General features: G+C 47.0%; 2 protein-coding genes across 2 annotated transcripts in view; one reads left to right on the forward strand and one right to left on the reverse strand.

Annotated features, from left to right (window-relative positions):
• The window catches only part of LOC145345289 (uncharacterized), a 74,054-nt gene extending 60,942 nt beyond the window's left edge, over positions 1-13,112 (forward strand). The window contains exons 4-7 of the mRNA XM_080193107.1: positions 8,361-8,507; positions 8,680-8,811; positions 9,333-9,421; positions 10,616-13,112. Coding sequence (XP_080049233.1) covers positions 8,361-8,507; positions 8,680-8,811; positions 9,333-9,421; positions 10,616-12,629 — 2,382 coding nt within the window. The 3' untranslated portion in view covers positions 12,630-13,112. The remainder of the gene's footprint in view (positions 1-8,360; positions 8,508-8,679; positions 8,812-9,332; positions 9,422-10,615) is intronic.
• Positions 13,113-13,176: 64 nt separating this feature from the next.
• Positions 13,177-23,299, reverse strand: part of LOC145345290 (uncharacterized) — a 20,537-nt gene continuing 10,414 nt past the window's right edge. Inside the window, exon 5 of the mRNA XM_080193108.1 lies at positions 13,177-13,282. Coding sequence (XP_080049234.1) covers positions 13,177-13,282 — 106 coding nt within the window. The remainder of the gene's footprint in view (positions 13,283-23,299) is intronic.

Genomic DNA, 23,299 nt, shown 5'->3' on the forward strand with positions numbered 1-23,299 from the left:
GGAATTGAGACATCTTGTTGAAGTTGTCCAAGACATTGGTAAGGCCATACTTGGAATACTGTGTGCAATTCTGGTCACCCTATTATAGAAAGGATATTATTAAACTAGAAAGAGTGCAGAAAAGATTTACTAGGATGCTACTGGGATTTGATGGATTGAGTTATAAGGAGAGGCTGGATAGACTGGGACTTTTTTCTCTGGAGCATAGGAGGCTGAAGGGTGATCTTATAGAGGTCTATAAAATAATGAGGGGCACAGATCAGTCAATATCTTTTCCCAAAGGTAGGGGAGTCTAAAACTAGAGGACATACGTTTAAGGTGAGAGGGGAGAGATACAAAAGTGTCCAGAGGGGCAATTCTTTTTCACACAGGGTGTGGTGAGTGTCTGGAACAAGCTGCTAGAGTTGTAGTAGGGGCGGGTATAATTTTGTCTTTTAAAAAGCATTTAGATAGTTATATGGGTACGATGGGTATAGAGGGATATGGGCCAAATGCAGGTAATTGGGACTAGTTTAGGGTTTTTTAAAAAAAAATGAGGACAAGTTGGCCCAAAGGGCCTGTTTCCATGCTGTAAACCTCTCTGACTCTATGAACATGATATCCCCTTGAGAAAGGGGCTGGCTCTTCTTGATGCATCCCCAATTTTCCATGTGACTACTAATTCTATCCTGATGATTGTTTCTAGAAGTTAGCTCAGCACTGATATTAGACTGACTGATCTGTAATTGCTGAGACTTAAAACCATTTTTTAACAAGTGTTATGATCCCAGTTCACATTATAACTGTATGGGAAGATCCCAGGATGGAACGCTGGCTCAAAAGACTGCAACTTTTTGTTAAATCAAATGAGGGGGAACAGAGGCAAGGGACCAGTAATTAGTTTTAACGACAAAATATATTAAACATGAAAAATGAATTATAGTACAATACACATTTATTCCTCCTTTAGCTTAATAATTACTCACAGCTTTTAAGGTTAACACGGATGACAAAGTACATGCGAAGCTACAATGGTCTCATTAGTACATAAAGTCACAGATTTCTCCTCAGAATCCCTGCCCCTTCCAAATGACTGTCATGTCAGAGTTTCTAAACTCTACTCCCAAAACATGATTTAAAATCATGTCTCTTCACAATACGTTCACATAGCGCACTCCAAAATCCAATGCACATTTTTCGAAAGACCTGTTTGACCAGAATTTCCACTAACACTTTCAGGTTTTCACGGTTACACCAATACTGATACCTAACCAATACTTTATAGTTTGTTTATGGACAATAGTAACATTTCAAACTTTAGAATAGAAAACCTTTCACTAGTATCCTCACCAATTGATTTCTTCTCAGTTTTGTCTGGTGTCCCTGAACAGAATCCTGTTCTATTTCCCAGTTTTCTCTTAGTTCTCTTTAACTCCATACATTCTGGAGACTTTTCTTAATTTCTCTAGCTTCTTAACTAGTTGTTCTTTGGATCTTTGGCTCTGGCTTTCTGAACCAATACTCTATTGTAGGGTTTTTCTTACAGCAAATCTAAGAGTAATTTCTTCTTTTCCCCCGGCAGAGATGAGAGAGAGATTGTTATTACTCCATTGTCTGTCTCCAACCGACTCTAGCTGAAAGTAAAAAACAATGAAAATTGCTGCTCCCCTCAAAGCCCCTCTAGTTGCTTAGCAACTATCTTTCTTCACACTGTAGCTCTCTAAACACAATAGTATCTCAGCTGGAGCTGAAACTGACCCCCACACGGACAAACACTTTTCTTCAGCATAAGACAGAGAGTAGTAGTGGAAGGGTCCTTTTCTACCTGGAGGTCTGTAACTAGTGGTGTGCCGCAGGGCTCAGTACTGGGACCTTTGTTATTTGTAATATACATAAATGACTTGGAAGAGGGAGTAAGTGGTGTGATCAGCAAGTTTGCATATGATATGAAGATGGCTGGACTTGCTGATAGGAGCAGTGTCAGGCAATACAGCGGGATATAGATAGGCTGGTATATTGGGCAGAGATATGGCAGATGGAATTTAATCCAGATAAATGCGAGGTGATGCATTTTGGAAGAAATAATGTAGAGGGGAGTTACACGATAAATGGTAGGCCTATTAAGAGTATACAAACGCAGAGGGTGCAAGTACACAAGTCCTTGAAGGTGGCAGTGCAGGTGGAGAAGGTGATGAAGAAGGTCTATGGTATGCTTGCCTTTATAGGGAGGAGTGTAGAGTATAAAAGCTGGCGTCTAATGTTGCAGTTGTGTAGAACGTTAGTTCGCCCGCATTTGGAGTACTGCGTCCAGTTCTGGTCACCTTACAACCGGAAGGACGTGGAGACCCTGAAGAGAGTGCAGAGGAGGTTTACTCAGATGTTGCCTGGTATGGAAGGACTGAGCTACGAGGAAAGATTGGGCAAATTGAGGCCGTTCTCCTTAGAAATGCGGAGAATGAGGGGAGAACTAATAGAGGTGTATAAGATTATGAAGGGTATAGATAAAGTGAACAGTGATAAGCTTTTTCCGAGGTGGGATACAACAATTACGAGGGGCCACAGACTTAGGGTGAGGGGGGGCAAGGTCTAACTCAGCTGTTAGAGGGAGGTGTTTCACACAGAGGGTGGTGGGGGCCTGGAATGCACTGCCAAGTAGGGTGGTGGGGACCTGGAATGCACTGCCAAGTAGGGTGGTGGAGGCAGGCACGCTAGAGTTGTTTAAGGCTTACTTAGACAAGCACATGAGCGGACTAGAGATGGAGGGATACAGGAGACTTTTCTAAATAAAGATCAAGGGCTTTGGGATGTCCCTGGGAATCAATTGATTCCTATGGACCTTCCAAAATATTTCGTGGCTCACTTGCTTTACTTCTGCGCTTCTGGGGATTCCGTAAATGTCTAAGTTTTGCATGTTTATTGATGTCTTTTCTTTTACTTCACAGGTGATTCGGTCTGCCTTGTTGACTAACAAGGGGCATACACACGGTGGGTCATGCAAGGGCTGCTCTTGGATGTTGCTTCAAGAGTTTCACGTCATTAGTGTACGCTTAAACTGGATCATCTGACGGGCAACACGACAGCTCAGTGACTATCACTGTTTGCTGTGCAGATACATGGATTTGGGCGGTGTCTGCGGGAGTTTGCACATTCTCCCCGTGATTGAGTGGGTTTTCTCCGGGTGCTCCGGGTTCCTCCCACATCCCAAAAAACGTGCTCTTAGGCTGATTGGTGTAACAAATTGTCCCTAAATTAGTCTTCCTCAATCTTCCCCAATAGGTGTAGACATAGGTCATGGGTAGAGGAGGGCACTCATAATGTTAAAATGGCAGCTTGGGCTCGTTGGGCTGAAGGGCCTGTTTCCCATGCTGTTTTGTTCTTTGTTCTTTGAAATCTAACTACAACTCCCTTCCAGGCAAAGGCACATGAAATTAAGTCTACCTAAAACACTGCCTATTTCTAATGTTTACCATCCAAATACAAATCCCTTAAAACCACCTTTGGTTTTCTAACAACTAGGGCATAACCTTATCAATTGACAAGTCTTCAACCACCTCCCCCAAGTCTAAAGACTGGACGATTATGATCAGCCCCACCCCCAACCTCTGCAATTTCCATTCACATTTCAAAGAACAATGAAAAGTACAGCACAGGAACAGGCCCTTCGGCCCTCCAAGCCTGTGCCAATCATGATGTCCTAACTAAATGAAAAACCTTCTGCCCTTACCCAGTCCATATCCCTCTATTCCCTCCCTACTCATGGACCCATTGAGATGCCTCTTAAATGTTGCTAACGTGCCTGCTTCCATCACCTCCTCTGGCAGCATGTTCCGGGCACCCACCACTCTCTGTGTGAAAAACTTCCCTCGCACATCTCCCTTATACATTTCCCCTCTCACCTTGAATCTGTGCAGCCTTGTAATTGGCACTTTCATCCTTGGGAAAAGCCTCTGACTATCCATCGTGTCTATACCTCTTATCATTTTATAGACTTTCATCAGAGTCTCCCCTTAGCCTCCGTTTTTCTAGTGAAAATAATCCTAGTTTAATCAACCTCTCCTCATAGCCAACACCCTCGAGACCAGGCAATATCCTGGTGAACCTTCACTGCATTCTCTCCAAAGCTTCCATATTCTTCTGGAAATGATCGGAACTGCATGCAATACTCCAAATGCAGCCTAACCAAGGTTTTATACAGCTGCAACATGATTTCCCAACTCTTGTACTCAATGCCCCGGCCGTTAAAGTCCATATAAACTACATCTACAGCCTTTCCCTCATCAACTATCTTTGTCACCTCTTCAAAAAACTCAATCAAGTTGGTGAGACTTGACCTTCCCCGAACAAAACCTTGTCCATTTTCTTCCAAATGTGCGCACATCCTGTCCCTCAGTATAGAACATAGAACATTACAGCACAGTACAGGCCCTTCAGCCCTCAATGTTGTGCCGAGCTATGTCCAATCCCAAGATCAAGCTATCCCACTCCCTATAATTCTGGTGTGCTCCATGTGCATATCCAATAACCGTTTGAAAGTTCCTAAAGTGTCTGACTCCACTATCACAGAAGGCAGTGTATTCCACACCCCAACCACTCTCTGGGTGAAGAATCTACTTGGACATCCCTCCTATATCTCCTACCATGAACCCTTATAGCTAGTAACAGCTACATCCACCTGAGGAAATAGTCTCTGCATGTCCACTCTATCTATCCCACTCATCATCCTATAAACCTCTATTAAGTCGCTTCTCATCCTCCTCCGCTCCAAAGAGAGAAGCCCCAGCTCCCTCAACCTTTCCTCGTAAGACCTACCCTCCAAACCAGGCAGCATCCTGGTAAATCTCCTCTGCACTCTCTCCAATGCTTCCACATCCTTCTTATAATGAGGTGATCAGAACTGAACACAATATTGCAAATGTGGTCTCACCAACGTCCGGTATAGTTGCAGCATAACCCCACGGTTCTTAAACTCAAACCCCCTGTTAATAAACGCTAACACACTATAAGCCTTCTTCACTGCTCTATCCATTGAGTGGCAACCTTCAGAGATCTGTGGATATGAACCCCAAAATCTCTCTGTTCCTCCACATTCCTTAGAATCCTGCCATTGACCCTGTAATCTGCATTCAAGTTTGTCCTAACAAAATTAATCACCTCGCACTTATCAGGGTTAAACTCCATCTGCCACTTTTTGGCCCAGCTCTGCATCCTATCAATGTCTCTTTGCAGCCTGCAAGAGCCCTCCACATCATCCACTACTCCACCAATCTTGGTGTTGTCAGCAAATTTACTAACTCAGCCCCTTCTTCCAAGTCATTAAAAATCACAAAAAGCAGAGGACCCAGCACTGACCCCTGTGGTACACCGCTGGTAACTGGCCTCCAGTCTGAAAATTTTCCCTCCACCACCATCCTCTGTCTTCTATGATACTTATTTGGCCAGTTACTTATCCAATTGGCCAAATTTCCTTCTATCCCACACCTCCTTATCTTCTTCATGGGCCTACCATGGGGAACCTTATCAAACGCCTTACTAAAAAGCATCTTCTCCAAAAACTTCCCTGCCACTGATGTCAGGCTCACCAGCCTATAATTTCCTGGATTATCCCTGCTTCTTTCTTAAACAAGGGAACAACATTGGCTGCTCTCCAGTCCTCTGTGGTCAAAGAGGATATGAAGATATCTGTTAAGGGCCCAGCTATTTCTTCCCTTGCATCCTGTAATCGGGATCTTATAGAGACTTACAAGATAATGAAGGGGATGGATAGGGTAGAGGTAGAGAGATTCTTCCCACTTAGAAAGGATAGCAGGACTAGAGGGCACAGCCTCAAAATAAGGCGGGGGGGGTGCAGTTTAGAACGGAGTTGAGAAGGAACTTCTTCACTCAAAGGGTGGTGAATCTCTGGAATTCTCTGCCCGTTGAAGTGGTGGAGGCTACCTCGTTGAATATATTTAAGTCACGGGTAGATAGATTTCTGATAGACACGGGAATTAAAGGTTATGGGGAGAAAGCGGGAAAGTGGAACTGATTCACTTCAGATCAGCAATGATCTTATTGAATGGCGGGGCAGGCTCGAAGGGCTAGATGGCCTACTCCTGCTCCTATTTCTTATGTTCTTATGATCCCATCTGGCCCCAGGGACTTGTCTACCTTAATACAATTTAAGAAACCCAACGCTTCCTCCTTTGATATATTTTCTCTAGAGCGTCACACTCCCATCCCTGACCTTAACATCCATCATGTCCTTCTCCTTGGTAAATACCAATACAAAGTACTCATTAAGGATCCCACCCACTTCCTGTGAGTCCACACATAACTTCCCTCCATAGTCCTTGAGTGAGTCTACTCTTTCCCTTGCTATTCTTTTGCTAATATATGCATAAAAATCCTTGGGATTCTCCTTGACCTTGTTTGCTAAAGACATTTCATGGCCCCTTTTAGCCTCTGAATTCCACGTTTTAGTTCCTTCTTACTTTCTCTATACTCCTCAAGGGCTTTGTCAGTTTTTAGTTGCCTAGACTTATATACTTACTTTTTCCTTTTGACTAAGCTTACAATTTCCCTTGTCATCCATGGTTCCCACATTTTTTTCAATGCCTCTCATCTGGTCCTTGTGCCTTCTTAACTTTCAGTACCGACAGTATATTTAACACTTCCTCATCAACTTTGAATCCTTCTAGGGACAGAGATTCTTCATTTGTCACCAAGTCCTGGATTGCATCTACCTTCTTGGCAAAGACAGATGCAAAGTATTCATTTAGTACCTCAGCATGCCCTCTGCCTCCGTGTGTTAATCCCCTATTAGGTTCCTAAATTGACCCTACTCTTTTTACTATTTATGTGTTTATACTTTGGCATTTGCTTTTATGTTGACTGCCAGACTTTTCTCCTAAATTCTCTTTGTTTCTCTAATGTATTTTTTCCACCTCCCCTCTGAACCCTCTGATTTTCTCTTGTTTCTCAACTGTATTTTCTACCTGACCTTTGTCATAAACACATTTTTTCTTCTTTATCTTAATTTTGATCTCCTTTTCTATCCACAGAGCTCCAGTTTTATTTACCACATTTTGCCCTTGAAGGGAATATACCTTGACTGTGTCTGGACCATTTCGGTAGCCCGTTGTTCTGCTACAATTCTTCCTGCCAAACCTTTGTTCCAGTCTAACTGACCCAGTTCGGTTCTTGCCTCATTGAAGTTGCCTCTTCCGCAATTAATTATTTTTATTGTGGATTTCCCCTCCCTTGGTCTCCCCTCCCTTGAACTCTTTCCTGCCCCTCCCCCCTTGGCTTCCCCACATTCAGTTCCCCACCCACCCCTTCTCCCTTAGACTGTCTCCCCCCAGTCGCTCATCCCTCAGTCTCTTCTCCCCCAGTGTCTCCTTCCACCTCCATCAGACTCTGTCCCTTCAGTTATCCTTCCATCAGTCACCCCTTCCCAGCCTCTTTACCTTGGGTATTACCTCCATCTATTTCCCAGCCATTTTACTGGACCTCCCACAACCTCCGCTCCCTCCCTCCCACCAACAACAACCCCACCCCAATCCAATCCATCTTCCCCCTTGGGATTGGTGCTTGACGAATGATAATCTGGCTGCAGTCCTCCCATCGCCACGGGAAGGCAGGAAGGATAGCGGGGAGCCTTGTTGTTGAATGAAACAACTCTCAAAGCCTCCAGCCGAGACACCAGATGAAGGTGAACCCTGAACCACCTTGTCATTGGCCACGTTAGCCATGTTGATTGGGATGCCAATGGGCAAGGGAGTCTCTCTGCTGGGGTTGAAAACAAAACATGGTGTTCAAAAATAAATAAAAGTATAACTAATTAAAGGGGAAAATTAATTTCCAACACCATTTAAAGTGGTAAATGCAGGGTCAGTTTTAACATTTAAGAAAAACCTGGACGGGTTCACGGATGAGAGGGGTGTGGAGGGATATGGTTCAAGTGCAAGTCAGTGGGACGAGGCAAAAGATGGTTCAGCACAGTCAAGAAGGGCCAAAAGGCCTGTTTCTGAGCTGTAATTTTCTATGGCTCTATCCCTTTTGTTCTTGATCTCCTCATGAGGAGACTTGATTTAATTATGAGGGTTTACATCAGCCAGTATATTCTTCTCTCACACCCCCAAGCCCTGCTTGTAGTTAGTGCTGATATTTTGATTTTTAAGGGGTTTAATTGGAAAGGCTGGCTCTCCATTCCCTCCTCCTCCTCACCCCGCTTCCCGCGCTTTTCAAACCCCAACCGCCACAACTGCCACCGTGCGCGCCGCCCGCCAGCAGCCGTTGATTGACAGGCGGGGAGAACACAGAGCGGGGCTAGCATTGCCTGGCCAGGGGTGAAAGGTCAGCGCAACGAGCCCCCATTTCATTTGCCGCCTGTCGATGAACAGAATGGAGTCGGATCATCAGATAGGGAGGCGGGCTCCGAGCTCATTCGTCAGAAGAACCGTCAATCAGGCACTCGCCATCTGATTGGCCGCCGTAATTGTCCGACAGCACTGGGCTCGCATCTGATTGGCCACGGAACGCGACTGTCAGTAGGGCCGGTCTCTGATTGGTCAGCGTGGCTGTCCGTCAGGAACAATCTCACATTTAATTGGCCAAAAAGATCATCACTCAAATGTTCCAACACTTGATTGGTCGCGATGGCTGTCAGTCAGGGGCGAGGAGCCCTACCCTGATTGGCTGGCGCTTCAGTCTGTTGGGCAGGCCGTCTTCTCATTGGTCGTTTTCCAAGTGGCCGCCTCCCCGTTCCGCCCTTGCCCCCACCCTCGGCCTCCCCGGCCCCGGCCTCAGTCGGCGCCCGGACGGCGGCGGGCGCGGAGCGGGAGGAAGGAGGCTGTTAGGTGCAGCTAGGCCAGGTTGGTCTCGCTGACTGGATGGAGGGAGGGTGGGTGGGTGGGTGAAGGGACCTCGGTCAATAGAGCAGAACCGATCCGGTCCGGATATTAATAAATAACGGCGGCGGCAGCGGGGAAGGTTCTGGAAGCCGGAAGTGAGGTTCTGCCCCTCCCCCACGCCATCTCCACCCACCCTGATAGGCCTCAGGCCTGAAAGAGACAGACAGGGAGAGGCCGATAGCTCGATGGGGGAAGGCAGGGGATAGGTGGGATTCAATCACCACCGAGTGGTTCGCATTTGGTTTGAACTACAGTGTGTGTGTGGCCCATGCAGGTTCAATCAGGGATTTCGAAAGGGTATTTGGATGAGAAGTATCGAATCCCTGCAGTGCAAAATGAGGCCATTTAGCCCATCGAGACTGCACTGACTACAATCCCATCCAGCCCCATGCATTTACCCTAGATCCCTTAAGGGGCAATTTAGCATGGCCAGTCCAGCTAACCAGCATGTCTTTCTGACTGGGAGTAAACCCAGACACGGTGAGAACGTGCGGACTTCACCCAGATTTGACCCAAGGCAAGAATGGAACCTGTATCCCTGGTGCTCTGAGGTGCTTGGAATCTATATTCTGCCAGATGTAAGAAAGAAAGGATTGCAGGGGTGGGAAATGGAGTTAGCTACTGAACTGGGACAATGAGCCTGTAAAGGTATGGTGGGCTGAATGGTCTCTGTCATTGGGTGAACTGGTTGATATAGCCTGAGACAGTTAGAGTGGACAGGAGAAATGGGGAGCTTTGCTGGCTAAGGATCCATTGGAACGTTGTCTCACCCTTAGGGTGTGCCCTGATGTGACATAACTTTTACTGTGTGAGGGCACAGCAAGATTCCACAAACAACAAATGAGATTGTCCAGCATGGTCCCAACAAGCCAAGTCTCAAACACAGCTGGGTGCGGCTTGTTTATCTGTCACATACTCTCGGGAGTTGAACAATGGAGGTGATCTCATTGAAAACATCAAAATCTGAGAGGCTGTTTTGAAAGATTCGCCACTGACAGGCTGTTTCCCCTCCTCACCAATACTCTCCTGGCTACAGATTGGGGTTGGGTGAGCGGAGTGGTTTGTGGGTGCTACAGGGGCAGAGGTTGTACATTTTCAGATGACACATTTCTTCGCTGTGGTGAATTTTGGGATTACTCGAGCTCCGAGAGCTGTGGGTACTCAGTTGCTGGGGCGTTTTGAACAGAGCTGCAGGAATTGAGAGAATGCAGTGCAGGTGAGATTGTATCAAATGTAGAGTGATCAAGAGGGGCTGAATGGCCACCTTCCAATTCTGCTTGTGCTCATGGAACAGTTGGCATGATAGCAGAAAATGAGGTGCATGTCTGGGATTATTAACAACTGCACAAAAGATACCTTGGAACGACTGCGCATTTAAGTACTTCAAACTATCTGTGTTTTATAAGAGCTATATTCCTAGAAGGGAGTTAGAGTGGAATCCAATCCAGAGATTCAGGGTGGTTTATACATCGAATAACAGATACCCTGGACTGAGTTACAGACTGGAACCTAATCGAGGGGTTCGGGGTGGTTTATATACAGAATAACAGATACTCGGGAGTGAGTTACAGACTGGAATCTAATCGAGGGCGTCGGGGATGCTGTAAGTAGCTTTAGTACATGTGACTATTTGTGGGTCTGTGCTTGGCAGGGTGGGTTAATGGTGGCAGGTTACTGATGGGTGATTGGCGGGAATGAAACCTACCTGGGAAAGGTAGCTAAAACGTCGTGTTGTATTTCTGCAGCAGGATTGTCTGGAGGCAGCAGAGACACAGGAATATGGACAGAGCTTCCGTGCAGGCCAGCATTGAGCGCAAGGGCTGTGGAGCGAACTCTCCAGAGAGATCTCCTTGTGGCAGACGTGGCCGGAAGACTGATTCTTCCTCCCTGGAACCGCTGGCTCCGCAGATCATCGTAATGAAGGTGATCGACATGGTTGAATGTACCCACAGCCCAGGGGAGACAGCAGAGTGTCTTCATTCAGAGTTGAAGGAAGATTCACCGGGCTCAGAGGGAGAGTGCAAATCGCCTGACCGAATGGATGAGCAACCTTGCACCTCGGAGGCTGAGACAGGCTCAGGTAGCCATAAGAATGAGATAGGATCTGCAGATGGAGCTGAGCTGGTGGGTGAGGGGGGGTTAGATTGTGTTGAGGATGAGGTAGAATCACAGGATTTGGAGAGAGAGATGGAATCGAGAGAGATTAAGGGAAAGGCACAGGGACAGGAGTCGGAGGAAGAGGTAGATTGGCCGGACGGGGCTCAGGAAGGTTGTTCGCTCCAGAGCCCCGGAGCAGCTGCTGTTCCCCAGAGCCGGACAAAAACTGCTGGTTCCAGACCGGAGCCCACGACCAAAGACAAGTATTTCAGCTGCTCGCTGTGCGATAAATCCTTCAGCCAGCTGTCCTGGTTCCTGGTCCATGAGCGAATCCACCTGGACGAGAAGCTACACTGTTGTCAGGTCTGCAGCAAATCATTCGCCCAGGCTTCTGACCTCCAGAACCATCAGCGCACTCACACTGGGGAGAAGCCCTTCCAGTGTGAACTGTGTGACCGCTCCTTTGCCCAGTCCTCCACCCTCCTCAACCATCACCGCACGCACACCGGGGAGAAACCCTTTCAGTGTGAACACTGCGACCGCTCTTTTGCCCAGTCCTCCACCCTCCTAACCCACCAGCGCACCCACACTGGGGAGAAGCCCTTTCAGTGCGAGCACTGTGACCGCTCCTTTGCCCAGTCCTCCATTCTGCTCAACCACCAGCGTATCCACACCGACACCAAGCCTGCGCCATCAGAGAGCCCCACCCCTACCAAACGACGGCGAGCTAGCCAGCGGGAGGCTGCTCACCGCTGCCAGGTCTGCAACGAGACCTTTAGCACCTCCTCCAAGCTGCTGCTCCACCAGAGTACACACGCTGGGGACCGGCCCTTCCTCTGTGATGTCTGTCGTGAGGGCTTTGCAGACCCAGCAGAGCTGGCTGTGCACCGCCGCTCGCATGCTGGTGATCGTCCGTATGAGTGTGACGTATGCCACAAACGCTTTGCCTACGACTCCTCGCTGGCCATGCACCGCAGGGTTCATGCAGGTGAACGACCTTATCGCTGCTCCACCTGCGGAAAGTCTTTCAGCACCTCCTCTAAGCTGCTGAACCACCGGCACAGCCACGCTGCCGAGAGACCTTTCCAGTGTCCTGTCTGCCTCAAGAGTTTCAGCAATCCCTCGCTCCTGGCCCGACACCAGCGCTCTCACGATGGCGAGAAGACCTTTCCTTGTGAAGTATGCGGCCGCTCCTTCGGGCAGGCAGTCAACCTAGCTAACCACCGCCGCACTCACGCTGGTCACAAGCCCTTCCAGTGCCAGACGTGTGGCCGCAGCTTCAACCAGTCGTCTGACGTGCTGAAACACCAGCGCACCCACACTGGCGAGAAGCCCTTCCAGTGTGAGCTGTGCGATCGGGCTTTCACCCAGCTCTCCACCCTCCTCAATCACCAGCGCATCCACCTGGGTGAGAAGCCACATCGCTGCGAGGTGTGCGATCGGGCTTTCACCCAGCTCTCTACACTCCTCAATCACCAGCGCATCCACACTGGCGAGAAGCCCTTCAAGTGTGAGACCTGTGACAAAGCTTTCACCCAGTCCTCCAGCCTCCTGAACCACCGCCGAATCCACACTGGGGAGAAACCATTCCAATGTGTGCTGTGTGCAAAATCCTTCTCCACCTCCTCCTCTCTGTCCGTACACCAGCGCTCACATGTGTAGGGACCTCTGCTCATTCCAGGGAAGAGGCCCTGAGCCACTGGGCAGTGCGCACATCTGCACACAGGGACACTCTCTCTGTCTCTTACTCACTCCACCCCCACCTACCTCGCCTCTCATACTTCATTGGTTTGGTTAACAGTTCTGGCCTACTCCTCAGGAATGCTGACTTTGGGAATCTAGCATTGGTCAAATCTGACTCCTGCCAGGTGGTGTTATTGGTGGTGGGAGAGGAGGGGAGTTCTGAGTTTTGGTGTAACCGTGTGTGTGACATAAGTCAGGAAGGATGCTCCCCATTGGAAACCAGCCTCAGCGATGGCAGGAGGTGGAAGTGAGCTGGGGTCCAGTCAGATGCCCCAATTGATAGTTAGTTGCAAAGAATTTATATTTAACGGAAAAGTTAAAAGTCATGTTCTGTCTCCCCTGCCTTGTTTAAAGAATTGTGAGAAGCAATGACGGTTATAAATAAAGTGATGGAAAACAAAACTGGTATTTTGCATCTTTTCTGTGTAAACTGAAGGCCCTCATACCAGAGCAGACCCGGGAGAGGCTATCTCCCTTGCACCTTCTTCAATATCGTTCCTAAAACGATGGCCACCACAATCTGTCTCTGCTGTTCCCCTTGAGCCATTGTCTGTGGCACGATGACCGCAGGCCTATAAATGGAAACACCTGTTTGCTGCATTGAACTTTCTTAATAATCTTTAGCACTCTGTTGGTTTTAGCTCTCAGCTTCTCTTTTCTAGAGATCTGAGACCAGCTGTTCCAGCTTTCTTGGTGGCTTAACTGGAATTGTGCACAAGTGCTCCCAGTGTGGTCTAACTGAGGGATACATAGACCAGAACTGTGCACAGCGCTCCCAAGTGCGTTCCAACCAAAGGATGCAGAGACTGGAACTGCACGGTGTTCCCTTGTTTAGACCACACTGGGATACATAGACCAGAACTGCAGTGTTCTGAGTGTAGTCCAACCGAGGGTTACAGAGACTGGAACTGTGCACGGTGCTGCCAGTGCGCCCCAACCAAGGGATAGGAAAACGAGAACTGCACAGTGCTCCCAGTGTGGTCTGACCAAGGGATAGGAAGACCAGAACTGTGCACGGTGCTCTAACTGAAGGAAAGGGAGACTGGAACTGTGCTCCCAGTGTGGGTCTAACCAAGGGATACGGAGACTGGAACTGTGCACAGTGCTCCCAGTGTGGTCTAACCAAGGGAAGGAGGAGGTTGTCTGGCCCATCCCCAGCTTTCTGAAGATGTAATTCCCTCAGTGCAACATTTCCCCCCGCCCCCCATTAATCCCGCACATTCTTTTTAAGGTAACAATGCAGTTCTGTCTTGAAGATCTGGATTGAACCAGCCTCCCCCATGCTCTCTCAGTACATTTCAGCCCCAAACTATTCGCTGAAAGAAAAGGTTCCCGTCTCTAGCTTTGCCAATCACTTTAAATCTGGGTGTTCTGGTTCTCAATCTATCCACCCATAGAAACAGCTTCTCCCCTCCACTCTGTCCAGATCTCCCCATGAATTTGAGCGCTTGTATTAAATCACTTAGCTTTCTCGTCAATGAACACGCGATGGGTCGTACTAGGGCTGCTCTTGGATGTTCAAGAATAGCCTAGCGCTTCATGTCGTTGGTGTGTGCTTAAACTGAACCAGATGCTGGGCAACACGACAGCTCAGTGACTATCACTGTTTGCTGTGCAGACATATGGATTTGGGCTAGTGTCTTTGGGAGTTTCCGCATTTTCCCTGTGCTTGTGTGGGTCTTCTCCAGGTGCTCCAGTTTCCTCCCACACCCCAAAGATGTGCTCTTAGGCTGATTGGAGGTAATAAATTGTCCCTAAATTAGTTTCCCTCAATGTGGAATGCCAAAGCATAGATAAGGGTCATGGGTAGAGGGGGAACTGGTAATGTCAAAATGGTGGCGTAGGCTCGTTGGGCCGAAGGGCCTGTTTCCCAGGCTGTTTTTATTCTTTGTTCTAATACAGTCCTCAAGTTCCTCATCTTTGGAACCATCTTTTTTGCATTCTCTCCAAAGTGCTGTCCCATCCTTTATGAAGAGTGGCATGTTACTCCAGCTGAGATTAAATCAATGAGGCAAATTCAACATAACCTCATTGCTTGTGTACTTTGTGCCCCTATTAACAAAGCCTACAATACTACCTGCATGATTAATTGCTGTCTCAAGCTGTCCAGCTATCTTCAATGCACATGTACACCCAGCTCCCTCTGCTTTTTCACCCCCTTAATAATTGTACCATTTATATTGCCTCTCCATGTTGTTCTGACCAAAATGAATCACATCATATTGCTCTGCCATCTGTCTGCCCACTTGTCCTTTAAAAGTTCTACACCACCCTCACAGTTCACAACGCTTTCATATCATCGGTGAGTTCTGGAATTGTTCGCTGTGTGGGAGGAGGAAATGCTTTAACAACCCAACTTTGGAAGCGAGGTGGACTGGGAAAACGAGAAGGTGCAAGATATCGAGCAAAAAGGAGAAGAAATGTTCAGCACTTCTAGTCAATCATCCAAGCAATAATCTTGCTGAGGTTCGGAGCTGCACGAGATTTCTATCAGAGTTCAGAAGTTGTGTGCTCTGACACAAAACCAAGTTGAGTTTGGATGTTACGGACAATTAATGCTGAATTTGACCTGTTACGCTAGGTTAGATCCATTACTGTTAACCAAGAGTAAATCCTGAGGAGGCTTGGGTGAATAACATGTTCAGGTTAAGAAACGTACTTGTCTCGCTAATTAATTACTTTGCGTGTCTGACAGACCACTTGATCACCCTATGAATTTAATCAATTACATGTTAGAAGTATAAGCTCCCTGAGATTTGGAGTTCTTGTAAACCTGTCCCAATGAATGCAAGACAAAGAGCAGTGACCACAACAAACAAATTGCTATATTTTCAGCAATATTCATTTTGTTACATATAATCCACCAGATTTAAATGCCAAGGAGCTGGCAGGAGTTGTTGATGAAACAGTAGAGAAATGTGCGCTCTTCCAGGTACATTGATGACCATTGTTTTGGACTATCATTTTGAGTATAGAGCATTCTTACTAGCCTTTACCCCAATGTAATTGTTTTACTGGTGTCTGTAAGGATTCTGAGCATGTATGGGTTTTGGAGGGTTTTTCAAATCTATGTGTGTTCTGCCAGCAAAACCTGTTTTACTAGTGCTCCTGTTTTCATAGTTTTTATTGTTGTTGTTAAACTTCATTATTTTTAAAAGAAGATCCTTCTCTGAAACAATGCATTCAACTACCTTTACTGTGGTTTCAGGTTAATCACAATCATCCTCGGTGATATCGACCACTTAGTTTTGGTGGAGGCTCCCAATGACTACCCTCTTGGAGAGAAGACACTGGGTCAAAATTTTTGCTCCACTGTCAACTCTTAATCATAAGTCTTTTGATTTGACTGGGATTGGTGGCATTATGGTTGACGTTTGGCTTAATTTGGCCATTCAAGTTCTGCAAATTGGCTTTGAGAACATGAATTAGAATATTTTCAAGATGAAGAGTGCAGAAATATAACCGAGGATATCATCAATCTATCCACCAGAGGCAGCATGGCTTTATGAAGGGCAAATCATGTTGGACTAATTTGCTACAGTTCTTCATAGATGTAATGAGCAAAGTGGACAATGGGAATCCTGCAGATGTAATATATTTGGACTTCCAGAAGGCCTTTGCTAAGGTGCTGCACAAAAGGTTAGATCACACAGGATCAGGGGTAATTTATTAGCTTGGATAGGTGAAAGGCTGATGGACTGAAAACAGAGAGTTGGGATATGGATGGCAAAAAGTAACTAGTGGGGTGGCACAGGGTCCGGTCCTTAGCCCTAGCTATTTAGAATGACTTGGATCCAGGGAAAAAAGGCTGGATAGTCAAATTTGTAGATGACACAAAAATAAGTGGGATATTAAGTTGCGATGAGGAAGTAAGAACCCTACAAATGGATACAGATAGGTTAGGAGAGTGGGCCAAAAAGTGGCAGATGGAGTTTAATGTGAATAAGTGTGAGGCTGTGTTTTGATCGGAAAAATGGGAAGGGACATATTATCTAAAGGGAGAGAGACTTCAGTCTGCTCTGGTGCAGAGGCATCTGAGTGTCCTCATTCAGAAGTCACAGAAAATGAGCATGCAGGTACAGCAGATAATAAAGAAAGTGAGTGGAATGTTGGTATTGACAGCTAAAGAAATAGAATATAAGAACATAAGAAATAGGAGCAGGAGTAGGCCATCTAGCCCTTCGAGCCTGCCCTGCCATTCAATAAGATCATGGCTGATCTGACGTGGCTCAGTTCCACTTTCCCACCTTCTCCCCGTAACCCTTAATCCCCTTGCCTATCAAAAACCTATCTACCCGCGTCTTAAATATATTTAGCGAGGCAGCATCCACCACTTCAACGCGCAGAGAATTCCAGAGATTCACCACCCTTTGAGTGAAGAAGTTCCTCCTCAACTCCGTTCTAAAGTGCACCCCCCTTTATCTTGAGGCTGTGCCCTCTAGTCCTACTGTCCTTTCTGAGCGGGAAGAGCCTCTCCACCTCTATCCTATCCATCCCATTCATCATCTTATATGTCTCAATGAGATCTCCCCTCATTCTTCTAAACTCTAACGAGTACAAGCCCAGTTTATTCAGCCTCTCCTCATAGCTCAACCCCCTCAACTCCGGTATCAGCCTATTGAACCTCCTGTGTACTCCCTCCAAGGCCAAAATATCCTTGCGTAAGTGCGGCGACCAAAACTGCACACAGTACTCCAGCTGCGGCCTCACCAGTGCCCTGTACAGTTGCAGCAAGACCTCCCTACTTTTATATTCAATCCCCCTCGCTATGAAGGCCAGCATCCCATTCGCCTTCCTGACCACCTGCTGTACCTGTAGGCTGGGTTTTTGCGACTCATGCACAAGGACCCCAAGGTCCCTCTGCACCATAGCATGCTGCAGCTTTTCACCATGTAAGTAATAGTCCTTCCTACCATTATTCCTACCAAAGTGAACAACTTCACACTTGCCAACATTAAATTCCATTTGCCAGTTCCTGGCCCATTCGCCCAGCCTATCTAGATCCCTCTGCAAACTTTCCACACCCTCCGCACAATTTGCCGTTCCACCAATCTTGGTGTCATCAGCAAACTTCAACACCATACACTCGGTTCCCTCCTCTAGATCATCTATATAAATGATAAATAGCTGAGGCCCCAGCACTGATCCCTGAGGCACTCCACTAGTCACCAACCGCCAATCCGAATAGCACCCATTGACCCCCACTCTCTGCCTCCTATTTGACAGCCAATCCTCTATCCATGCTAACACCCTACCCCCAACTCCACGCCCCCTTACCTTCTGTAACAACCTCTTGTGCGGCACCTTATCAAACACCTTCTGAAAATCAAGAAACATAAATATAAAGGTAAAGATGTATTGTTGCAACTATACACTGCATTGGTGAGGCCGCACCTGGAGTATTGTGCACTGTTTTGTCCCGAACTTGAGGAAGGATGCAGTTGTATTGGAGGCAGTTCAGAGGAGGTTGATTAAATTGATTCCAGAGATGAGGGGTTTGTCGTACGAAGGGAAATTGAATGGTTTAGGCCGATACTCTGGAAATTAGAAGAACGAGGGGAGATCAAATTGAGATATTTTAAGATGATAAAAGGTATGGATAAAGACGACATGGAGCGGATTCTTCCTCTTGTGAGACATTCTCGGATGAGAGGTCATAGTCTTAGGATAAGGGGCAGCAAATTTAAAACAGAGTTGAGGAGAAACTACTTCTCCCAAAGCGTTATGAATCTATGGAATTCACTACCCCAAAGTGCGATGAATGCTGGGACAGTGAGTAATTTTAAGGAGGAGTTAGATTTTTAATTGGGAATGGGTTGAAGGCAGGAAAATGGGGATGAGGAAAATATCAGCCATGATCGAATAGCGGAACGGACTCGATGGGCCGAATGGCCTAATTCTGCTCTGATATCTTAAAATTATGTAAACAGCTCCAGGTTGAAACAAGAAACCCCGGATTACAAAGGACTTGAAAGTAATAGTTAAGGCATGATAAATTGTTCAAGACAAACACTGATTGAAGAATTTAAGATCCTGAACACTCTTGACAAAGTGGAAGTCAGAAAGGAAGTTTCCTCTTGTTGGGGAGTCCAGAACTGAGGGGTGGAGGTGGCACTGATTTATAATCAGGATTGCCCTTTTAGCTGGGAGATGAGAGATGTGTTCTTGGGGAGGGCTGGGCATCTTTAGAAACTTGTGTTCAGGAGGTGTTAGAGATGAGGGCTGCTGAATAGTTTTTAAGTGGAGATAGATTCTGGTAATACAAGGAAATCAAAGAAAATCGGCAGGTAGATGGGGAAGATGGAACTTAGCACAAATAGATCAATCTATCAGGGATATGGGGAGAAGGGGGGAATCAGGATATTGAATTCAATGATCAGCCATGATCAAAATAGATGACAGGGCAGTCTTGAGGGGCCAAAAGGCTTCCTCCTCCTTCTAGTTTTGATATTTTGAGCTCACTGAATAGCAGAGCAGGCTCAAGGGATTAAATGGCCTCCTTCTGCCCCATTTCCTATGTTCCTGGTGTGTTGTTAGTGTCCCTTTAAGATATTTTTAAAGAAATTATGATCTCTGCCGCTCTCAGAGTGAGTATTTCTTCACTCAGTCTGAGGTGATGTCATTGTTGGGAGGAGCAAAAAACAGTCTGGTGACAAGGATTATTTTTAATTTCATTTTGGCAGCAGTGATAGCACAGCGGAAAGAAGTCTCTCTCTTTCTCTCTCTGTTTATTTTGAAAGTTTTACCAGTTAGCTGAAAGCACAGCTTATTGCCATCGTGCATTAAAAGGTCTTTGTGTTTTGGGAAGCTGTCTTGTCTTCAAACTGTCCTGAGTCGCAAGAGCATTTGACTGCACAATTCAACTAATGGCCTTGATTCCAGTGTCACATCAGCATTAGTCTGTGCTGTGTTAAACCTGTGAAATTTTAAGGAGGAGTTAGATTTTTAATTTTGTCTATGGGAGTTTTAGTTTTCATTGGAACAGCTTATATATATTCATTAAGAGTTACGCATTATAGTGGTTGTTTTGTTTCTTCTTTGTAATTGATAAAACTTCTTGCTAAATTTCTTACTAGTTATGTTAACCATACTCTTAAATAAACTTTATTTGATAAAAGCTCCCTAGTGGGTCAGCTGAATCATACCTGAAGTGAAACATCTTATGATTCTCCTAGCCACATTCAAGACACAAACCTTATGATTCAGATGGGCTTCATAAGAACATAAGAACATAAGAAATAGGAGCAGGAGTAAGCCATCTAGCCCTTCGAGCCTGCCCCGCCATTCAATAAGATCATGGCTGATCTGAAGTGGCTCAGTTCCACTTTCCCGCTTTCTCCCCATAACCCTTAATTCCCTTGTCTGTCAAAAACCTATCTACCCGTGACTTAAATATATTTAGCGAGGTAGCCTCCATCACTTCAACGGGCAGAGAATTCCAGAGATTCACCACCCTTTGAGTGAAGAAGTTCCTCCTCAACTCCAATCTAAACTGACCCGCCTTATCTTGAGGCTGTGCCCTCTAGTCCTGCTGTCCTTTCTGAGCGGGAAGAATCTACCTCTACCCTATCCATCCCTTTCATTATCTTATACGTCTCTATAAGATCCCCCCTCATCCTTCTAAACTCCAATGAGTACAGACCCAGTCTATTTAATCTCTCTTCATAGTCCAACCCTCTCATCTCCGGTATCAGCCCAGTGAACCTCCTCTGCACTCCCTCCAAGGCCAAAATATCCTTGCGCAAGTGCGGCGACCAAAACTGCACACAGTACTCCAGCTGCGGCCTCACCAGTGCCCTGTACAGTTGCAGCAAGACCTCCCTGCTTTTATATTCTATCCCCCTCGCTATAAAGGCCAACATCCCATTTGCCTTCTTGATCACCTGCTGCACCTGCAGACTGGGTTTTTGCAAGTTGTGCACAAGGACCCCCAGGTCCCTCTGCACCGTAGCATGCTGCAGCTTTTCGCCCTTTAAATAGTAATCCCTCCTACTATTATTCCAGCCAAAGTGGATAACCTCACACTTGCTAACATTATACTCCATCTGCCAGGTCCTCGCCCACTTGCTCAGCCTATCTAGATGCCTCTGCAGACTTTCCACACCCTCCGCACAATTTGCTTTTCCACTCATCTTCGTGTCATCAGCAAATTTCATCACCCTACACTCAGCCCCCTCCTCCAGATCATCTATATAAATAGATAAATAGCTGAGGCCCCAGCACCGTTCCCCGCGGCACTCCACTAGTCACCAACCTCCAATCCGAATAGCACCCATTGATACCAATTCTCTGCCTTCTATTAGACAGCCAATCCTCTATCCACACTAACACCTCACTCCCAACTCCATGCCCCCTAACCTTCTGAAGCAACCTTTTGTGCAGTCCCTTATCAAACACCTTTTGAAAATCGAGAAACACTACATCCACTGGTTCCCCTCTGTCTACCGCACTAGTCACATCCTCATAGAATTCCAATACACTTTGGAGTTTCTAACCCGACCCATAATACCAGTCCATTCATAAACATCCTGAACTAAAGAAATGAAATGCAAAAAGCAAAAGAAGCTGACAGGGGCATAAATTACAGGGAGGGGATTTGAGAAAAAGCTTTTTCACCCAGGTGGTGGTGAGAATCTGGAACTTGCTGCCTGAAAGGGTGGTGAAGTCGGGAACCTTCATAACATTTAAAAGTGTTTAGATGAGCACTTCAAACGCCATTTGCTCCAAAGCTATGGAGAAAGTGCTGGAAAATGGCCAACAGGTAGGAAGGACCAAATGACTGTTTAGTGCTGTAAAACTCCAGGGATTACGATGCATAAAGTGCCAAACTCAACACTGCAAAAGAGAAATGACTGCTAATAGCCTAATTATAACTCTTGCAAAGTTGCAACTGCACAACACTGTGCTTTTCCAGCTATGTTGTGAATGAGTACTTAGAGAAACATGTGATTCTGTATCATGCTTCACTTTGTGAATTAGAAAGATTTTGTGCTCCTATCAGGAATGGGAGATCCAACCATACAATCTCGACACCACACAAAGAGGTCAGCAGACCCATCGAGCCTGCACCAACCCTCCGAAAGAACATCAAGAACAAAGCCATCCCCTCAACCCTCTCCTCAAACCTGTCTGATATTTTGTATTAAACCACACCCTTTCCCAATTCCCCCCCATTAACATAGAACATAGAACATTACAGCGCAGAACAGGCCCTTCGGCCCACGATGTTGCGCCGACCAGTTACAAAAACTATGACCCACTAGCCTATACCAATCCCTTTTCGTCCATAAACCTATCCAGAGATCTCTTAAACGCCCCCAAACTAGACGCATTTACAACTGCAGCAGGCAGGGCATTCCAATCCCTCACCACCCGCTGGGTAAAGAACCTACCCCTGACATCCGTCCTGTAGCTACCCCCCCTTAATTTAAAGCCATGCCCCCTCGTGCTAGCTTTCTCCATCCGAGGAAAAAGGCTATCACTATCCACCCTATCTAAACCTCTAATCATCTTATATGTTTCAATAAGATCCCCTCTTAGCCGCCTTCTTTCCAACGAAAACAACCCTAAATCCCTCAGTCTCTCCTCATAGGACCTCCCCACCATACCACATTAACCCACATTCTTTACTCTTTATTCCCCATTAACTCACACTCTTTCCCCTTCCCTCCCCATTAACCAACATTCTTTCCCCTTCCCTCCCCATTAACCCACACTCTTTACCCTTTATTCCCCATTAACTCACACTCTTTCCCCTTTCCTCCCATTAACCCACACCCTTTCACCTTTGTTCCCCACTAACCCACACTTTTTCTCCTTTCTTCCCCATTAACCCACACCCTTTACTTTTTATTCCCCATCAACTCACACTCTTTCCCCTTTGTTCCCCATTAACCCACACTCTTCATCCTTTCCTCCCCATTAATCCGCAGTACCCAGTATCTGGCGTTAGGTGGCGCACATGCGCGCTGTCGCTGCTTGCACAGAGCATGCGCGGTTTGGCGAGAGGACCGCACGTGCGCACTGAGCTCCCAGGGCCCCGGATGTGGAGGTGGACAGGCGGTGATTAGTGAGGGACAGGGAGAGTGAGGGACAGAGGGAGGGACAGAGAGAGGGAGAGGGAGGGACAGGGAGAGGGAGAGGGAGGGAGGGAGTGAGAGACAGGGAGAGGGAGGGAGTGAGGGACAGGGAGAGGGAGGGAGTGAGGGACAGGGAGAGGGAGGGAGTCAGGGACAGGGAGAGGGAGGGAGTGAGGGACAGGGAGAGGGAGGGAGTGAGGGACAGGGAGAGTGAGGGACAGAGGGAGGGACAGGGAGAGGGAGAGACAGGGAGAGGGAGGGAGTGAGAGACAGGGAGAGGGAGGGAGTGAGGGACAGGGAGAGGGAGGGAGTGAGGGGGAGAGGGAGGGAGTGAGGGGGAGAGGGAGGGAGGGAGGGAGGGAGGGACAGGGAGAGGGACAGGGAGAGGGAGGGAGTGAGGGAGAGGGAGGGAGTGAGGGAGAGGGAGGGAGTGAGGGAGAGGGAGGGAGTGAGGGAGAGGGAGTGAGGGAGAGGGAGGGAGGGAGAGAGAGGGAGGGAGGGAGTGAGGGA

This window comes from Carcharhinus amblyrhynchos, chromosome 7 (genome assembly GCF_965287045.1).
Source record: "Carcharhinus amblyrhynchos chromosome 7, sCarAmb.v2.hapA, whole genome shotgun sequence".
Classification (NCBI taxonomy): domain Eukaryota; kingdom Metazoa; phylum Chordata; class Chondrichthyes; order Carcharhiniformes; family Carcharhinidae; genus Carcharhinus; species Carcharhinus amblyrhynchos.